Source organism: Schistocerca cancellata, chromosome 1 (assembly GCF_023864275.1).
Source record: "Schistocerca cancellata isolate TAMUIC-IGC-003103 chromosome 1, iqSchCanc2.1, whole genome shotgun sequence".
Classification (NCBI taxonomy): Eukaryota; Metazoa; Arthropoda; class Insecta; order Orthoptera; family Acrididae; genus Schistocerca; species Schistocerca cancellata.
The window spans coordinates 568,592,579-568,613,995 of record NC_064626.1 but is presented as its reverse complement, the minus strand read 5'-3'; the positions used below and the strand labels follow the sequence as shown (position 1 = coordinate 568,613,995).

At 42.1% G+C, this 21,417-nt stretch overlaps 1 protein-coding gene across 1 annotated transcript in view; it reads left to right on the top strand.

Moving 5' to 3' along the window:
- The window catches only part of LOC126181501 (unextended protein), a 534,918-nt gene extending 513,978 nt beyond the window's left edge, over positions 1–20,940 (top strand). The window contains exons 12-13 of the mRNA XM_049924776.1: positions 5,928–6,002; positions 20,285–20,940. Coding sequence (XP_049780733.1) covers positions 5,928–6,002; positions 20,285–20,482 — 273 coding nt within the window. The 3' untranslated portion in view covers positions 20,483–20,940. The remainder of the gene's footprint in view (positions 1–5,927; positions 6,003–20,284) is intronic.
- The last annotated feature ends 477 nt before the right edge of the window (positions 20,941–21,417 follow it).

Genomic DNA, 21,417 nt, shown 5'->3' with positions numbered 1-21,417 from the left:
AATTTAATTTTGGAATTTTGAGGAGAAACATTGTATGTTTGATGTTTCACTATACTCCATACAGCTTTCATTTTGTTATGGGAGTTATTTACGTAACAGTCATTTGCCATTACTTTAGCTTCTTTGATCACTTTTTTAAGAATAATTCCATAATTCTTGAAATATTGAAGGAATTCATTGGGTACTATGGAAGACTAGGAGATCTAATATAATCTTCATTTTTCTGCACATGACTTTCTTATGGCTGTTGCCAACCAGCCTACTACACTTGATTTTCTGATTTTTAACTGGAAATGACATATTAAAATAATGTGTGTATATATATCAATAATTATGTTGAACTTCTCATCTGTGTTTTCGTATCTGTTCATTTCAGTCCATGTTTCCTTCTTAAGTAAATTCCTAAAGTGTTCAATGTATTGATGGCTGAAGGTTCTCCCTAGTTTTATTGTTTCTGTTTGTTTAATTAAGTTCAGCAATGAAAATATTTCAAGAAGCTGTGCATAGTGGTTGCTTAAACTTGTGTTGAAGTATCTAGGTGCATATTCATGGCTTTCCTTGTTTCAGTATCATATCAATAGTGGTGCTGGATACACTTTTAATTTATAATTGGGAGTAGATTGTATGTTGCACAAATAGCCATAAGATCATCCCTATCTTTTAAACTTTGTTAAAGTCAATGTTAAAGTCTCCACATATTATAACTGTTTTGTTTAGGTCCCTGATACTGTCAACACTACTGTCATCACTACTGTCAAGTTGGTGAAAGAATATTTTTATGTTTGAGTTTGTTTTTATTGAGATTAGTTCTACAGCAGAAATTTCAAAATCACCTTCTTTTCCTAACTTTTTGAGAGATTTTAGGCAGCAATAGCTGATACTGGCTTTCACAAATGTACATGTTCCTCCATGCATAGATATTTTTGCACAGAAACGAGATGTCATAACATAGCCCTGTATACTTGTGATTGCTGACATTTCATCAGTTAGCCAATGTTCACTAAAACACATTACAGATACTTCTCTTAATTGATGTGACAGTAATACTTTCTAGATTATTAATTTTGTGTCACAATGACTGCACATTCTAATGGACAGTTATAAACTTGAGGTTTCTGAATATATGAATCATCACTTACCTTTATTTGTCTTTGCCTTCCTTTCACTGTAATCTGAAGAACACTTCCGGGATGAATTATGGAGGTGCTGTCTTCATCTGTGGCCAGTAAAAATCCACACTTCTTGATGGTGGTTGTCTTGCTCTAGCAGGTTGTGTCCTTGTGGATATTTTTATTGTTATATCTGATGATGTAATTGTTTCTGTAGCTGAATATGTTGTCACTCTTGCTGTTTTCTTGTTCTCTGGTCCAAAATGTGTTGTTTTACCTGCTACCACTGTTCTTATAACTTCTTTCTCAACACTTTGAACTATAACCAATTCTTTTTGTTTTAGTACTGCTGTAGCAGGATTTATTTGTAGGGAAGATATTTTGCACATCTCCTTTACAGCTGGCAGTGAAATTTTGTCACATTTCTGACCGTCATAAAAAAAAACACTTTCCACTGATTTTCTGGCTGAGTTGTGATTTGCCCCATTTATTTAGATGCATTCTGTGTGTTGTGAAATGCTTTCTTTCTAAATAATCAACAGGGAGAAAAAAAGCATTTGAAGTGGGCTTGCAGATCTTTCTGTAACTGCTATTTACTTTTTGAATCTCTTTATTTACACAAGCAGATTCTGAAAGGTCATGCCTGTGAGGTATACCAATCACAATCACTTTTTTGATCACCTAAAAGTGCATCTCTTAAGATTCTGTTTGCTGCATTTTTTACATGTCGTTTGAGCCACCTAAAATTACAATACACTGATTCTGTGGCACACATCTACTGATTTTATAGTCTTTTAGAACTTCTTGCAAACCTGCTCCAGGTTTCACAATGCTTATAACATTTAAATCTTGCTGGTAATGAAGAATGTGCACAAGTCCTCTTCCATGGCTGTCAGCAAGCAAAACTGCACTAATACTGGTATTTTTTGTGTCACTTTGTTTACATTCTCGTGACAGACAGATTTTACTGACTTATTGCTCATTTTATTTTTCATTCCTAGAGATTCAGATCGATGCACTTCATCTGTGGTGATAAACTCATGAGTTTGTTCTGAACCCATAATCATCATCATCATCTTGGACAGTTTCCAGCCACTGGCTGGGTCTGTCGGGAACACAAGCCTCTCCATCGTGTTCTGTCTTTCCACCATTCCCCCTCTTCCACCTTCGTCCAGTTCTCTCCTCTTCTCGTCACACATTCCTTCACTCCCTTCACCCATCTATCTCTTGGTCTTCCTCTGGGCCTCTTCCCCTCCAGTTGCAGATCAAACATCCTCTTTGGAATTCTTCCCTCATCCATTCTCTTCATGTGTCCATACCACTGCAGTCTTGATTTTTCTATCCTGTCCTGTACTGGTTCCTCCTTTAGTCTTTCCCTCACATACACATTTCGCAATCTGTCTCGTCTTGTTACACCCAACCTGCTCCTCTGGAACTTCATTTCGCTAGCCTGTATTCTACTTTTGTCGCTTTTGTGCATTACCCATGTCTCACTTCCGTATGCCAATATGGGGACAAAGTAGGTTCGGTATATAATTCCCTTGGATTTCTGTGGCACCTCCTTGCTCCAAATAAGCCCCCTAATGCATTTGTAGAACTGCCCTGCTTTTCTGCACCTTTCATTTATTTCCATTGCGTTTCCCCCCTTACTTTCAATCACGCTTCCCAGGTACTTGAAGTTCTCTACCACTTGTAGTTTTTCCCCTCCACAAGTTATATCCACATTTGGCCTATTCGTCTTCCTTGTTGTGACAATTATTTCACTTTTCTTTGCAGAGAAATGCATTCCATATTGTGCTGCCGTTGCCTCCCATGCATCTAACTGCTCTTGCACCTCCTTCTCGCAATTTCCCCATAACATCAGGTCATCGGCAAAAAGCACTGCTTTCATTTTATGATCTCCAGTTGCATCTGACACTTGCTGTAGGATTTCATCCATAACAATAATAAACAATAAAGGCGAAAGTGCACTTCCCTGTCGCAGCCCATTTTCCAGCTTGAACCATGCAGTACATTCCCTCCCCACTTTCACACAACTCGCACTTCCCTCATACATTTTTCTGACTTTTCGTGTTATCTCTTCATCTATCCCTTTTGCGTTAAGCACATCCCAGAGCTTGTCCCTACAGATACTGTCATACGCCTTCTCAATATCTAAAAAGGCCATGATTAAGTCCTTCCCGTATTCATAGTGCCTTTCCTGCAGTTGCCTTACCGCAAATATGAGGTCCGTTGTTGATCTTCCCGGTCTGAAACCATACTGCTCCTCTTGCAGTCTACTTTCAATACTGCTTCTTATTCTCTTCTCCAGGATCTTTTCATAGATTTTTCCACAGTGGCATAGCAGGGTGATTCCTCTGTAGTTCTCACATCTCCTTTTATCCCCTTTCTTGAAGATCGGGACTATAATTCCTTTCTTCCAATCCTCAGGAATTCTGTTCTCCTTCCACACCACCCTCAGCACTCTGTATAGCCACTGGGTTCCTACTTCTCCTGCTGCTCGTATCATATCCACTGTTACTTCGTCCCAACCTGGTGCCTTGCCCCCTTTCATCCTCTTTATGGCTTCTTCCACTTCATTCCAAGTTAGATCATCAATTTCCCCACTATTATCATCGTCTGCTGCCTTAGGCTCTCCATCGCTGTTAGTTACCCGCTTGGCGGCATTCAACAGATCTTCAAAGTACTCTTTCCAAATCTTTTTGAGCTCATGCATTTCCTCCACAACTCTTCCATTATTATCCATGATCCTCAGGCACTCGCTTCTGTCCTTCCTCTTATTTCTTACCATGGTGTAAAGTACTTTTTTGTTCCCTTCACTGTCCTCTTCTAACATTCTTGTCCATTTTTCCATCCACTTCTTCTTCTCCGCCCTTAATAAGATGTTGAAATAAATTTCTTAAAGGAACCTTAAATGCCTTTGAAATATGTATAGATTTTGCACACGTATTTGGTTCACTGTATGTCTGAAACTGTCAGAGTTCTTCATGTGGTGGTTCAGATGGGCTTTTAATCATGCTTTCCAGCAGCAGAAAATGTTCTCACGTGGCTTTCAGTTCTTTCTGCATTTCTAATACATTAAGTTCACAATTTGCATGACACATTTCAGTTGCAGCTAAACAACTGTTACACTTTGTTCCAGAAGCACACAGTATGTTTTCATGGTCCACTTTCGCAAAGCAGAGTGAATTATATCACCTATGCACCTCTGAACATACTCTAACACCACCTGATATGACTTTGTCACATAATATATATTTTATAGAAGCTAAATACTCATGATTTATGAAGCAACTTACTATTACATCTACGTGCATCACCATCTTGTAAGCCCTTTGCTCCTCTGATTTCAATGAACATCGAAGTACTGCCTGAGGCCAGTTGAAAAAACTGCTCTGAAAGTCACTATGCCTGCGTTTTTGCAAAATGAAGGTGAAAGTTCATAATGGAGAATTGATTTCAATCCAAGTAGAGTAATTAGAACCCTTAAAATTGTGGATATGTTATATCCATTTATCAGGCATGCAGCATAATAGTTTCTGAGAAATGGAATAACTAGTGAGTCGAGCCATTGGAGATGTACTTGAGCAGAAATGCCCTAGTTTGCTGGAACTATAGCCAAATGGCATAAGACCTGTATTTCATATCAGATCCATGCATGTGAGTTCATATCATGTTTTGGAATGTTTTTTGCTCCTTAGCAAGAGAATAAATATTGTTATGAAATTTATGGATTATTAACTTGAGATAAAGTAGTTCAATAAGAGTGTGTGGTTGGACATCAGGGAGAGGTACTCTTAATAATGAAGTTAACATATTGACACAGTTCTTGTTGAGGCTGAAAGTGCTAAAAAACTTTAATGTAATTTGTGACTGTGTTTCTATAATTTAATTTGTTTTTAGCAATCCTAAAACGGTCCAGGTATCAGTCAATAGCAGTCCATGGGGTGCATGTTGTCATTTCTTAATACAAATGTGTTTTTGTGTTACAAAAGGCCTGGCGCAAATGAAAAGAGACTAATGCTGGAAATTTGTTTATGTGCACAATACATTCAATTAATGGTCACCTTTACATCCCATTTAAGAGCCCACACTTATTTGACTAAAAATATTTCTCAAAATACAAAGGAATAATGGCATTAGCCCCTATTGGCCATTGATTTAAATGAAAAGGGAAAGTTGAAAATTTCTCTCCAGATCAGAATTCAAACCCCACTCTTCTGCTTATTAGGCAGATGTGCAGATCATTGTGCCATCCAGACACAGTGGTCATCACAACTGCATGGATTACTGTAGCATGCCTCTCATCAGACCCAGATTCTCAACTTATCCACACTATTGATGTAGTGCCCCTTGTCCATTACCCTCATTACTCACGGCATTTTGCAGATTCCTGTAATAGTTTGAGCTTGGTGTGCATCTGCACTGAAGTTATCAACTGGTCATCCTCACCTTTAATTATGCATGTGGTGTTTGTTCTGTTGGACATCTCTGAAAGAACAGACACCACATGTACAAAATATTTCTTCATATTATCTAGCATGAGATTCCACAGGAGCTCCACCATTTTTGCCCTTTGGTGTTCTTGATTAACAGTATCAGAGCGTAATTATCTTGTTAAAGTTAAAAAAGCAGTCACCACAATGGCTACTTCCTTAGAAGTGCAAGTAGTTTCTTGATTTGTTTGAGGTATCATACTTCAAATGATAAAATATTTTTATATATGGCATATTTTATTTCAATTTTGATCTCTAAAAGATGTTTTGTTTCATTCAAGTCTTGTGATGCTCCAATTAGTGACATATTTTCTGTTCAAAGCTGCTTCACTCTCTGGATGAAGATGACAAAAGCCAGGGACCAATGGACTCTCCTGTATCTAATTATTACTCACAGGTAAGCTTGTACTAAAGGAGGTACTAAAATCTTGGATCCTGTACTGGTAGTAGACTATTATATATGAAAGGCAGTGATTCTTATTTTAATCTGCCCAGACAGTTCTTTGTTGAAGTATGTTCTACTTCAATTCCTAATATTATTTTTCATTGTAAAAACAAGTTATTGTCATTAGTTCATATCAAAAATACTTCTTCCATTTTTAATTTTCTTCTTGTGGATCTGACACAGAGTATTGATCACTACTGTCCAAAAGAAATGTACTAGAAATTTTGAAGCTTAATTTTTATCATCTCAACAAAGGAACATAGCAGCTATCCATCAGTTGAGAGGTGCAGGGGGGGGGGGGGGGGGACATTCACAGGAGGCTTAAATTTTTTCCCACACATAGAAATACCAGACAATAACATATGGATCGATAAAATCTACTTGCCAAGCAACAGCAGGAGAAAACACTCATGAAAAAAGGTTATTGGTATACAAGCTTTTGGCAGATGAGTTGAAGGGAAAGGAAGAGGGGTGAAGGAAAAGGACTGGAGATGTTTAGGAAAAATAGTAGAGTTCAGAAAAGTCACTCTGGACCCCAGGTCAGGGAAAACTTAACCTGACAGGATGAGAGGGAAAGAGTCTTCCCTTCTCATCCTGTCCAGCAAGTCTCCCGTGACCCAGAGTCCTGGGTGACTTTCTTGAACTCTACTCCTTTTTCTAAACTTCACCAGTCCTTTTCCTTCACCACTCTTCCTTCCCCTTCAACCCTTCTGCCTTTGATAGCTTGCATACCTTTAACCTTTTTTCATGTGTTTTGTCGTGCTGCCACTTGGTGAGTAAATTCTTTGGTCTATCCATTAAATTATATTGCCAAAAATTGATTATTTTCAGTGTTAAAGACATTAACATTTGGTTAATGAATGATGGAATGTAATGATTTTTATATATAATAACAATTTTATATAATAATAATAATTAATTTTAACTACCATGAAATAAGACGCTTGGAAATATCGAAGTGTAAATTATACTTGATAGTCTTTGAGTCTTGGAAATTAAATAATGGGCGTGAAGGAGTGGTAACCACTTAAAAAATGATTTTGCGATAGTGGACAGCAAATTACATCCAGCAGGTCATCCAAAGATGATGACTGTCACTATTGTACTTTGTGGCTATGTAGGACAATTGAAGCAACAATTTAGAAAGATCACAAACCAAACGGTTATTAGCACTGATTTATACAACCAGTTTTGAGTGAGGATTTGTGATTGAGAGGAGAAAACATGAAATTTATGCTGAAGCTGCAAGAGATGGAACAGAAGAAACACCACCTAGAAAACACTACGACATGCAGAACAATGTAAATAGTAACCACAACTTACTGAATACTATAATCACTGGTGAATAACTGTGGGTTTATTACACACCTTAGCAAAATGACAATTAGTCTTCATTAAAGTGTAGACCATACATCAACAAAAATAATCAATGAATGATGGCCACATGGCTGATTTATCAATGAGCTCATATATCAGAAAGAACAGTAGTCACATGGTTCAATATATCAACAAAAATGACAACGCAAATCTCATGCAGTGCAGTCTCCAAAGATCAGTCTTTCCTTCTCATCCCGTGCAGTAAATCTCCACTGACCTGGGGTTCTGGGAGACTTTATTGAACTCTCCCCATTACCTACATCTCACCAGCCCTCTTCCTTTAACCCCCTTCCTTCTTCTTCAACCCTTGTGCCAGGAGGAGGAGCCACTGGCTCTTGCAGATTTCAGTACCTTTATATGTGTGTTTTTCCTGCTGCCACATGGTGATTAGATTTTTTATCTATCGAATTACAAATTACAGATGATGAAGATCACTTTCTTTTGCTCTTGTGAGTGCATACCTTCCAAGACAAAATCATTACAAAGAAGTTCTACCAAAAGTTTTATCATTATCTTAGTGATCTTTAACAGTGCAAATGATCAGACCAATGGGCAGCAGTCAACTTGGCAGCTCCATTAGTAATCATTATCCGCCTCTGATGCAGGATTTTGTAATTGCATACAGCTTTACTGTGAAGTCCCCACTCTCCAATTTGATATCATATAAGTATTTTGGCAATTACATTAGCTGAAAAAGTACTAAAACAGATTTGTGAGTCAAGATAAAACAGTATCTGTAAAGCAACGTTACATTACACTGTTCCAAAATATTGTGCTGCAAAAGTGTTTCCAGCAGTGTTTGGACCAACAAGAACAAGTTTTTGCATGATCAGTGACACTGCTCTGAAAGAAATTAGTTAGACCTCAAAATGAATAAATGTACTTACAGCAAATGAAGGATGAATATTTTGTGAATAAATCTGATATTTATTACTTATCAGTTGCAATTACTAAGAGGAATTTTATCATGTGCAGACTGGATTCAAGTACATTACAAACCGTCAGTAGGCATCAGGATGATTCAACATGTCTTCTACACATCGTTGCCAATGGTGAGAAAGGTGTTGAATGCTATAACCTGCATGTGATTCATTAATGTATGCCTGTTATCACGGATGTGCTGTTAAGAATTTACCCTTGTGTGAGAGCTGCTGATTGGACAATGGCTGCTTTGAATCCTGACTGTCATGAAAGCCACAAGGTTATATGAGCTTAAAGAGACCTTAATTGGTGACTGGTTCTGTGACACATTTTGCAATGAAGCTCAATGACAACATTACATTGAGTGTTGTATAATTTATTAGAGAATTTTCTTTACAATCAAAGCATGTAAAATGTATAGATAGCTTCAGCATAATGAATTATCTGTTGTTTGTTAATGCCTCTCTGCATGGGAGAGGACAATGATGTCTTTTGTGTGACAGTTTGATATTTTTGTCAATTAAGAATATGAAATCCACATACGACTCATCAGTCATAATGATTATAAATCCATTTGACTTCACTTCCTAAGCATATTGTAAGTACTTGTGCTCATTGTGTACTTTGTTCCTGATGGCCCATTGGTCTTTTAATATTTGTATATGGGCTTTTCTGATTCATCTTTTGTGTAAATTTGGTTGCAGTTATCTGATGATGATTACTCGAAATGCATCATAAATAAAGTATTAAGTGATAAGGATGTTTCTGAGGACTTACTACATGCCAAGTCTGGATGGCTGCATACCTTACAAATGCAAAGAAGTCAGTTTCATCTACTGAAAAGGTTAAGATCATTGTTCCCTGCATCTTATGAGGCACTCATCTTATTTGTTACCTAACAGAGTAAAACGTGAAAGTATGGATGAAGAAATGAGCAGCAGCTTGTAAAGGAAGACCTCAAAGCAATTTAGTGACCTACTGTTTGATTTGTTACCAGTCAGTTCAGTCAGTACTAGAATGCTACAAAAATGCTCCATGAACATAAATATTTATCTTTAGAGAGAAGACAATGATCTGTCCATCAAATGGTGCTGCAGACAATGAGAGAACCAGATTTGTGAAAGACTGCAAGACATTTGAACTGACCACAATGTACATCTTGTGGACAGACCAGAACGATTATAGCCTGTACAGACACATACGATCGTTTTCCCATCACACTATTTGAATGTGGAACAAGAAAGACAATGAGTAACAATGGCACAAAGTACCCCCACGATGCTTTCTACAGCGGCCTGCAGAGTATGTATGTACATTTAGGTGTAAATGTAGATCGGTAGGGGAAAAAAAGTCTTTCCTCATGACACTGCACCTGCTCATAAATGTGTATTGACAATGAGAACACAGTAGGATTTGCAGTAGCAATTGTCGAAGTCTCCACCATATGCAGTGTATTTTGCCACCTCTGAATGCCACCTGTTCTCAAATGTAAGCAGATTTTTAATTGGCAAATGTTATGATTCCACTTAATATTCCATAATCTGCCATGTATTGATATTGTGCAGTCATTCCAGAATGGAATTTCATGGCAGAATCTATTCACTGGAAGAAGTTGGATGAAATGTAGGCCTTTAAGCATAGTGTGTCACAAATAACTGCAACTTTAATGAACAAAACACAACTTTTACTACCAGACAGAGAAATTACAACATGTTCTTTTTTGACAAATGAGAAACTTAACTAACAAAAGCAACTAGGAAAACTATAGATTACTCTTCACTGTAAAGATGACACACCGAGTTGCAGGAAGGCACAATGAAAAGACTGTTACACATTATAGCTTTCAGCCAAGCTGTCTGGCAGGGCTTGCAGGAGTAGAGTCTGCCAGGTCTAGTGACAGGAGGTAGGTGGTGTGGGGGCAGACAGGGAGTGGAAAAGGAGTGAAGCAGGGAAGGGAAAAGGATGAGCACATACATAGTCAGAAGGAGGCACACAAAAAGAGTGAGGCAAATGTGAAAAGGAAGGTGGTGATAAGGTGAGGGGGCAGAAACTCTTGGGTGAAGGGTGTGGGGACATTAGGTTAACGTATGTTGAGGCCAGGATAATTTTGGGACTGGTCCAGATGGCTTGGGCTGTGAAGCAGCCATTGAAATCAGGAATGTTACCCTCCAGCTGCATGTTGTTCCACAGGATGATCTACTTTGCTCTTGCCCAATCCACCCACCCAGCAGTTCCTCCTCTAGTCTTGTCTTACACTTAGCTTACTCCACCGAAGTCCAAGCCACCCGTGAAAGCAGCCATGTTGTATATCAGGTCCGCAGCAATCATTAAATGGTTTTTTGTGTTGGTATGAGCACCAACCAGTGGTTCACCGGGATAAAAGGCCACCACCAAACTGTTGCCAAGAGCAAAGTGGACTACCATGTGGCACAACATGCAGCCGAACATAAGTGCTTGATTTCAGTGGCTGCTTCACAACCCGGGCCATCTGGACCCTCCCCTCAGCCACCAGCTTTCCTGAACTGTCCATATGGGAATTATCCTTACAACATATTTTCCACACCCGAAATAATTTTGGCCTCAGGTTATGGTAACCTACTATCCCCACACCCTCTAACCAACAGTTTCCACCCCTCATCCTATCACCTCCTCCATTTTCACATTTCCTAACCCTCTTTGTATGCTACCCTCTGCAATGTACCTGCCATTTCTTTCCTGTTCTTGCTCCTCTCGTTTTCTGGTCCCTATCTTTTCCCCTCACACACCACTTCCCGACACTGCACCTTGCAATATTGAGTCCCTGCACACTCTGCCAGACAGTCCTCTTCTCTCCCCCCACCAGTATCCTGCTATTCCTCCCCCTTTCCTGCCCCACTCCAGATTGCTAGTCATGTGACAGTCACATTTTGGTTGGAATTGCCAGTGGAAGTTGCACTAAGCAGTTGGTGGTACACACTTAGTAATACATATACTCCAGTTATTTCATACATATATTTTCCAAGAATGTAGCTGTATGATTACCCTCCAGTAGGAACGGGCTCACATAAAATGAGACATTATTAAAAGAATGGTTAGAAATTGCCAGCAGGGGGAATGAAGTAGGGACAAGTCATTCTACTTCTAAGAATACTGAATGCGAGATACCTGGACTGGATAACTAATGAAAAGGTACAAAGTCAAATCTGGAAAAAAGACCTTGTGGCACAATCTCACTAAAAGAAAGGATAGGTTGATAGGACACACCTTGAAATGCCAAAGAATAATTAATGCTGAGAGAGAGAGAGAGAGAGAGAGAGAGAGAGAGAGAGAGAGAGAGAGAGAGAGAAGGGGGGCAGTCAAATTATAAGAGAATGATCAAGGCATAAATACAATAAGCAGGATCAAATGTATGTAGGTTGGATGATAATTGATACTTGTTAGTTAATTCTGTATTTTGTAGACAATTTGCACGATCTGTATTTTTTTTTTTATGCTGCTTAAAATAGGTGCAATCAACAATGTGATGTAGTTAGGATCTCCCACCCATAATGGCAGTGATATATTGCTTGGTTCCAGGAGTATCAGGTGCAAAGAAACTTGTGCAAGCTTGTCACATTATAGCAGATGCCAAAAAATGTGGGCCAGGCAGCGACACTCTGTAGTAATGCTCAAGCTCAAGCAGCAGTAACAAGATTCATCATCTATAACTGAAATTACATTTTTTAATTTAAAGCTTTGCTTTCAGCCCTTTCAGTTGTTTTGTGCCTCACATCCTCCTCCCATAAACATAACTGCAGTGTCATTATATGCTGCACTGGCTGCATTTTCATGATCTGATGAATTCTGTATATGAAAGGCAAGCATTCACACCCATTCCGAGATTGTAACTGTAACTGTAACTTAGAACTATTTAAATGTTTTGGAGAGTCAACCACAATAAAAATGGTGTGCCAGACAAAATACTCTGAGTATGTCCGGAGACGGACGGTTCCACGACCTATAATCGTGGTCTTTTTGGTTTTTCACTTCTCGTTTCTTCCTTCCTTTTGTTGGTTCCTTTCTTTGCTCTTCTCCACCTCACTGTCTTCCTTACTCTTTCCCTTGACTTCTCCTTGCCTTCTCATTGCCTTTTTCTCCTTGCCTTCTCATTGCCTTTTTCTCCTTGCCTTCTCATTGCCTTCTTCTCCTTGCTTTCTCATTGCCTTCTTCTCCTTGCCTTCTCTGGTCTCCACCTCGGCGTTTGAGACAGTCTGTCCTCTTTCTCCCTCTCTCTCTTCTTTTTCCTCTTCTTCCTTCCTCCCTGTGCGTGCCTGAAGGCCGACCCACGCGTTCGCACGCGTAGCCGGTGACGGGGTAACGCGTAAGTCCCCGCCCTGGGTAGACATGTAAGGCACGCGCGTACCCCCTGGTAAAGGCCAGGCTCGGGGAGGGGTGATTGCCTGAGCTGATACCTTCTGACCATGCCGATTGGTCCCTCCGTCTGTTTCTCGGGAGGTGTGACCTGAGGTGTAAACATTCACCTAAGGCGGGAGTGCCCTCTGAGAGGGTCCCCACAAGGAAGGAGCGCGCCATCGGAGACGCTGGCAATCATGGGGGATTCCTCCGCAATGGATTCTACTCCATCTCTCTCGACTTCGACCCAAAAACGGAAACGTGACCAGCCAACAGTGACAAAAGTACTACCGCCTGCCCCACAGTTCCTCGTAGTTTCTCGATCTGAGGACGGAAAGGATTTTTCCTCTGTCAACCCTTTCGTTATTCAGAAGGGCGTAGATGCCATAGCCGGATCTGTCAAATCTTGTACCAGGTTGCGTAACGGCACCTTATTACTAGAAACTGAGAGTGGCTTTCAGGCTCAAAAACTGCTTCGGGCCACCCTCCTGTACACGTTCCCTGTCCGGGTGGAGGCCCACCGAACTTTGAATTCGTCTCGTGGTGTAGTCTATACTAGCTCCCTCGACGGATTGACTGACGAGGAGCTTCAATCTTTCCTCGCTGAGCAGGGCGTGACGGCTGTCCATCGGGTCATGAAAAAGGTCAACAATGACCTTGTACCGACCCGGACGCTTTTCTTGACCTTCGATAGTGTTAAGCTGCCATCGCGCATCAAGGCGGGCTACGAGGTTATTTCTGTTCGCCCCTATGTCCCGACACCTACGCGCTGCTACCAGTGTCAGCGTTTTAATCACACTCGACAGTCTTGTTCCAATGCGGCTAAATGTGTCACTTGTGGCAGGGATGCCCATGAGGGTGACTGTCCACCTCCGTCTCCTCGTTGTGTGAACTGTCAGGGTGACCATGCTGCATCCTCCCGCGACTGTCCTGTCTATAAGGAAGAACGTTGTATCCAAGAAATTCGGGTCAAAGAGAAAGTGTCCACCTCGGCTGCTCGCAAGCTATTGGCTAGTAGGAAGCCCACGCTGCTCCCAGCGGGGAAATACAGCACTGTTCTCACCTCTCCTCGGACTACCCGGGAGGTAGCAACCCAGACATGCGATCTGACCTTCAGCACCACGGTCGTCCGTTCGGCCAGTGCTAAGATTGCGCGGTCGACGTCTCCTCTTCCTCCCATCACCCCACAGACACCAGCCCCTTCCTCAGCTTCTGCTAAGTCGAAGACCCCGAAGTCAGATGCATGGGCCTTCAAGAAGGAACCATCCCGTGCAGACTTCCTCCGTCCCTCGACCTCCCAGCCTTCGACCGGTACTTCCACCAAACGTCCTTCCAAAACGGCGCATAGGAAGCACAGTTCTCCTTCTCCGCCATGGCGCATTTCTTCTCCTGCGCCACCCAGCGGTTGCCGCCCCAGGCCGTCATCCGTTTCGCCTGGCCGCACCGCTGGTAGCCGTACATCTGGCCGTTCACCGGCGGAGGAAGCTCCCCCTCCCGGCCATCCTCCCGAGATGGCCGATGACCCTATAGACCCCATGGACGATGACTGTCCGCCTACTGATAGCGGCGGCAGTGTTCGCTCGAAGCCAGGCCCTAAGCGGCCTTCGAGGTGACCCCTTCTCTCATCTTCCTTTTCTTACGATGGCACTTATTCACTGGAATATTTGCAGCATTCACTCCAACCGAGAGGACTTGAAGTTGCTGCTCCGCTTGCATCGTCCGCTCGTCGTAGCCCTCCAGGAAACGAAGCTACGCCCATGCGATCAAATTGCCTTGGCACACTACACCTCTGTGCATTTTGACCTACCCCCTGTGGTAGGTATCCCAGCTCATGGAGGGGTTATGTTGCTGGTCCGGGATGATATTTACTACGATCCCATCACGTTGCACACGGCCTGCAGGCAGTTGCCATCCGCATTACTCTCCCCACTTTTACGTTTTCCTTTTGTACCATTTACACTCCATCGTCATCTGCCGTTACCAGGGCAGACATGATGCAACTTATTTCTCAGCTACCTGCACCATTTTTGTTAACTGGAGACTTCAATGTCCACCATCCCCTTTGGGGCTCTCCAGCATCCTGCCCAAGGGACTCCTTGTTAGCAGACCTTTTCAACCAGCTCAATCTTGTCTGCCTCAATACTGGCGCCCCTACTTTTCTTTCGGACACATCTCACACCTATTCCCATTTAGACCTCTCTATATGTACTCCCCAACTTGCACGCCGGTTTGAGTGGTATGCACTTGCTGATACATATTCGAGCGACCACTTCCCGTGTATTATCCATCATACTGCAGCATACTCCCTCTCCGTGCTCCTCTAGTTGGACCATCTCCAAGGCAGACTGGGGGCTCTTCTCTTCCAGGGCGACCTTTCAGGATCAAACCTTCACAAGCTGCGATCGTCAGGTCGCACACCTCACGGAAGTCATTCTCGCTGCTGCTGAATATTCCATCCCTCACCCTACTTCTTCTCCACGTCGCGTACCGGTCCTCTGGTGGACCGCAGCATGTAGAGACGCTTTACGTGCTCGTCGACGTGCTTTACGCACCTTTACACGCCACCCTACAGTGGCGAATTGTATTAATTATAAACGATTACGTGCTCAGTGTCGTCGTATTATTAAAGAAAGCAAGAAAGCCAGCTGGGCTGCTTTCACAAGCACCTTCAACAGTTTTACTCCTTCTTCTGTTGTCTGGGGTAGCCTGCGCCGGCTATCTGGCACTAAGGTCCACTCCCCAGTTTCTGGCTTGAAGGTCGCGAATGAAGTCCTTGTGGCCCCTGAGGCTGTCTCCAATGCCTTTGGCCGCTTTTTCGCAGAGGTTTCGAGCTCCGCTCATTACCACCCTGCCTTCCTCCCCCGCAAACAGGCAGAGGAGGCTAGGCCACCTGACTTCCGCTCCTCGAATTGTGAAAGTTATAATGCCCCATTCACCATGCGGGAACTCGAAACCGCACTTGGCCGATCACGGTCCTCCGCTCCAGGGCCTGATTCTATTCATATTCAGATGCTGAAGAACCTTTCTCCTGCGGGTAAAGGTTTTCTTCTTCGTACATACAATCGCATCTGGATTGAGGGACATGTTCCCGCATGCTGGCGCGAGTCTATTGTTGTCCCGATTCCTAAGCCGGGGAAGGACAAGAACTTGCCTTCCAGTTATCGACCTATCTCGCTTACCAGCTGTGTCTGTAAAGTGATGGAGCGAATGGTTAACTCTCGATTGGTTTGGCTGCTCGAGTCTCGACGCCTACTTACCAATGTACAATGTGGATTTCGTAGGCACCGCTCTGCTGTTGACCATCTGGTTACCTTGTCGACCTTCATTATGAATAACTTCTTGCGGAAGCGCCCGACCGCGGCTGTGTTCTTCGATTTGGAGAAGGCTTACGACACCTGTTGGAGGGCGGGCATTCTCCGCACCATGCATACATGGGGCCTTCGCGGTCGCCTCCCTCTTTTTATTCGTTCCTTTTTAATGGATCGACAGTTCAGGGTACGTGTGGGTTCTGTCCTATCCGACACCTTTCGCCAGGAGAATGGGGTGCCACAGGGCTCAGTTTTGAGCGTCGCTCTCTTCGCCATCGCGATCAATCCAATAATGGATTGCCTCCCAGCTGATGTATCAGGCTCCCTTTTTGTGGACGATTTTACCATCTATTGCAGCGCGCAGTGTTCACGTGTCCTGGAGCGCTGTCTTCAGCGTTCTCTTGACCGTCTTTACTCCTGGAGTGTCACCAATGGCTTCCGTTTTTCTGCCGAGAAGACGGTCTGTATTAACTTCTGGCGCTACAAAGAGTTTCTCCCATCGTCCTTACGACTCGGTCCCGTTGCTCTCCCAATCGTGGAGACAACCAAATTTTTAGGCCTTACCTTTGACAGGAAACTTAGCTGGTCTCCACATGTGTCATATTTGGCCGCCCGTTGTACCCGTTCTTTAAATGTCCTCCGTGTTCTCAGTGGTATGTCGTGGGGAGCGGATCGAACCGTCCTACTTCGTCTATATCGGTCGATCGTCCGCTCCAAGCTGGATTATGGGAGCTTCGTATACTCCTCTGCACGGCCATCCATCTTACGCCGCCTCAACTCCATACAACATCGGGGTTTACGACTTGCGATCGGAGCATTTTATACCAGTCCCGTAGAGAGTCTTCATGCTGACGCTGGCGAATTGCCACTCACCTACCGGCGCGATATACTGCTTTGTCGGTATGCCTGTCGGCTACTGTCAATGCCCGACCATCCGTCTTATCGTTCCTTTTTTGACGACTCTCTTGACCGTCAATACGGGTTGTATGTCTCTGCCCTGCTACCCCCTGGAGTTCGCTTTCGTCGCCTCCTTCAACACCTTCATTTTTCACTCCCTGCAACCTTTCGAGTGGGCGAGAGCCGCACGCCACCTTGGCTCCAGGCTCAGGTCCGCGTTCACCTTGACCTCAGCTCGCTCCCAAAAGAGGTCACCCCCGGTTCGGTCTACCACTCCCGTTTTTTGGCACTTCGTTCAAAGTTCATCAACATGACTTTCATTTATACAGATGGCTCTAAGACCAATGACGGGGTCGGGTGTTCCTTTATTGTCGGGGCACAAAGTTTCAAATACCGGCTCCATGGCCATTGTTCAGTCTTCACAGCTGAGCTCTTTGTCCTCTACCAGGCTGTTCTTTACATCTGCCGCCACCGACATTCTGCTTATGTCATCTGCTCAGATTCCCTGAGCGCCATCCAGAGCCTCAGTGATCCGTACCCGGTTCACCCTTTCGTACACCGGATCCAACGCTCTCTTCAGCAGCTGGTGGACGTCGGTTCTCCGGTTAGCTTTATGTGGGTTCCTGGCCATGTCGGTCTCCCTGGGAATGAAGCTGCAGATGCCGCGGCCAAGGCTGTGGTCCTCCAGCCTCGGACAGCTTCTTTTTGTGTCCCTTCGTCCGTTTTTAGCAGGGTCATTTGTCGGCGCATCGTATCGCTGTGGCATGCCGATTGGGCTGCACTTACCGACAACAAGCTTCGGGCCTTAAAACCTCTTCCCGTGGCTTGGACGTCCTCCTCACGCCCTTCTCGGCGGGAGGAGGTCGTTTTAGCCCGGTTAAGAATTGGACACTGCCGGTTCAGCCATCGCCATCTGCTGACGGCTGCGCCGGCGCCGTTCTGCCCATGTGGGCACTTGCTGACGGTTAGACACATTTTAATGTCCTGTCCAGATATTAACACACTGCGCCTCGATCTTAACCTGCCAAATACTTTCGATGCCATTTTAGCGGATGACCCACGAGCAGCTGCTCGTGTTCTTCGTTTTATCAATTTGACAAACCTCGCTAAGGACATTTGATGATGATGTTTTTTAATCCTATGCCTGTCAGTCTGTCTTTTATCGTGTTTTCCCTTTTAGTTGTTGTTGTCAACTTGTGCCTCGCGGTGCATTCTTCGAGTAGTCAGGGCGCTAATGACCATTGAAGTTGTGCGCCCAAAAAAAAAAAAAAAAAAAAAAAAACTCTGAGTATAATAATCCCAAATCCAAGAAAGACAGGTGCTGACAGGTGTCACTCTTACAGACCATCAGTTTAGTAAATCATAGTTGCAAAATACTGACAAACATTATTTGCAGAAGAATGGAAAAAATGGTAAAAGCCAACCCTCAGGGAAGATGAGTCTGGCTCCAGATAAATGAGAGAACACATGAGGCAGTACTGACACCTAGATTGAAGAAAGGCAAACCTTCATTTATAACTCTTCTAAATTTAGAGCAAACTTTTGATAAATTTTCAAGATAGCAGAGATAAAATACAGAGTGCAAAAAATTACATACAACTTGTACAGAAAACACATTGCAGCTGTGAAGGACATCAGAGGGAAGCAGTACTTAGGAAGAGAAAGATAGTGTTGTAGACAATCCTTGATGTTACTCAGTCTGTATACTGAGCAAGAAACAAATGAAAGCAAGGAGAAATTTGGAAGAGGAATTAAAGTTCTGGGGAAAGAACTAAAAACTTTGACACAATTATAATGTTGTCGCAAATTTCATTAATGGAACAGATAGACTAATAATATGAATGTCAACAAAAATAAAAAAGGGTAAATGGAAGCATCCATTTGAAAGGATCCACGCAATAATTTACCTTGAGTGATTGAGGGAAAAATAGTGAAAGAAACTAAATATGGATGGTTGGACAGAGATTTGAATTGCAGTCCTCACGAGTGTAAAGTCGGTACATTAATTACTGCACCATCTTTCGGCATATTGTCATGTGTGAGGGGAAGATTAGTAAAATATGAATTTTGACCTAAATTTAATCTAAATGTGGAGAAAAAATATTTGTGGAAAAAAACTAGCATTTTCTAGATGAGCGACTGAAATATGTAAGCTTAACAAATCAACTTGCATGTTCTCATTGTAACAAACTGTCATGCATGAGGTGAATGACACATGTTGCCAATTAATGGTGCTTGCATATACTAAACTTGTGAAAGTCTCTTTGTCTTCATTTAAGTATTTTGTGTATGACCTTTAACCTTTTGAAATTACCCACGAAGGTCAGAAAATTTATGCATGCAATTTCCAGCTTCTTTGTATGTCTGGCATAATGTTTGATTTACTTACTTAATTTAGCAAAAGTATCACTGTGAATTACCAAGGAGTAGGGCACAGTGATCAGGATATTGATCTCAGATTTGAGACTCTGCTCCATAATTTTTATTTAAATTTCACTTGATTTTCCTGAATCACAGCAGGTGAAATGGACAATCGCCCATATGATAGGGCAAAGCAGATAGTATAACTCAGCCTTCTTCACTTGAATAATTTCTCTAATTATCTTGAAAGACTTTAAACTTACCTTTCCTTCTTTTCTCTATCATCTTAATTGTATTATTTTTCCTTAATTCAGAATAATTTTTCATTATTTACTAGCTATAGTTCAATTTCTCCTATGACACTAAACAGCAATTGCTGCATACTGGAATGGTTGAAAGATGGGGGTATGGGGATGTAGTGTGAGTGCAACTCAGCATCTCCGCTATATGGTGAGTAGCAACTTTCTTTCTCATAATATTGCTATATTCTATCCTGGATTTTCCATTGTTTGACCCTGTCAACTATACATTGAGTTATAGCCCATTCTCAGACTGGGATAAGCCGAGAGAAAATATGGTCACAGATTTATTGAAGGGCCTACAATTGAAATGGTTTCAGAAACTGGGAAACAGAAACTTGAATGGTTGGATACGAATTAAACATTGCTCCTCCCAAATGAAAGTCCATTTTGCTCATCACTGTGCCATCTCTCTTGGCCAGAAATAAATATTTCTTTTCTGGTTGCTGCACTCTGTTTAAACTGCAGTGATGTAGGAATAGATGATATTCTGTTTACTGTCTGTAACAATGAGGAAAGTTTAGGTTGAAATTATGTGAAATGACTCTGAGCAAAATTCCTGCATTTTTGCTATTAGCTGTAATGTTTGATATAATATTTAACAAATCTACATTACATACAGCTGTTTTTTTCCCCTTACTTAATATAATTCTCATGATTTATCAGTTTTTAGTGAAGATTTAATTTTTTCATCTGACAGACCGATAAAAGCCTGCTGCAGCAATACATAGCAGAAGCAGAACGTCGCAGGTCAACAGGCAACACACCTGCCCGCAGTCCTCCAAATGGTAGTGCAAAGCCTGTGGAAGAAGTGGAAGGTGAAGTAGCAGTAGAAGGAGAGGAACATGCTGTGCTGCTGCCAGATTCTTCTTCTAAACCTAACTGCCCAGAGTGCTAGCACTTGCCCAAAGGCAGCCCACAAGAAGAGGCTGCCACTCAAACTAAGGTGCACGAGTATGAGGGGGGCTTGTGAATCCAGTAAAGAGTATTGTCGTAAACTATCGAGAGTCCTCATCATGCAAGTTCATATTTCCAGCACAAATTATGATATTCTATCAGTCCATTGCATTAATATTGCATCTGATAGTTCAGTAATTTGATTTGCTATTATTGTGGGGTAAGTGTGGATGATTTGTGTCATTTCATTTAATGTGTATTTGTGGCATTTCAGCTTGTTTGTCCTCCAGTTGTCCTACTTCAGCGGTCCTGATGCAGTGTATGAAACTAACCAGAACATTGCCATGTGTGACACTTTATAATCTTTTGGTCATTAAATTATTTAATTCATTTACATTTAGTTAAGGCTCATTTGTTTTTATTAGTTGCCAAATGGACTGTAAAAGCAAAGAAAATGAAGGAAAGATATGATATGTTGGTATGTTGGTAAGAAATTCAGTAACTCTTCCCACTTCTATTGCCTCCATAAGAACTGCCTCAAATTTCATGTAAGTTATGATAAACGTGCATTAGTAACTTTAATTCTGTGTACATAATGAGTGTTGGGATGAAAAATAGTTTTTTAAGTGGAGACAAGGAAGAAGAAAACTTAAGAGTATTTTTTAATGCTGTGCTGTTTAGTAGAACCTGGCCCTTTTATACACCCTTTTATTATGGTAATACTGTAATTGTATCACCTCATATGAATCAAGTAAATAATTGAGAAAGTATGCTACTATATCTGTGTTAATGGCATTTTGTAGACTGTTTGCCTTCATCATAGCATTTTAATAACTTGTTGTAATTCACATGTGTGTTTTAAGAAAGTTACTATTTTACAGTTGTTCATTATTGTGTTTCATTGTTTTTTGTAGTATTTTCTTGTTGCTCGAATGA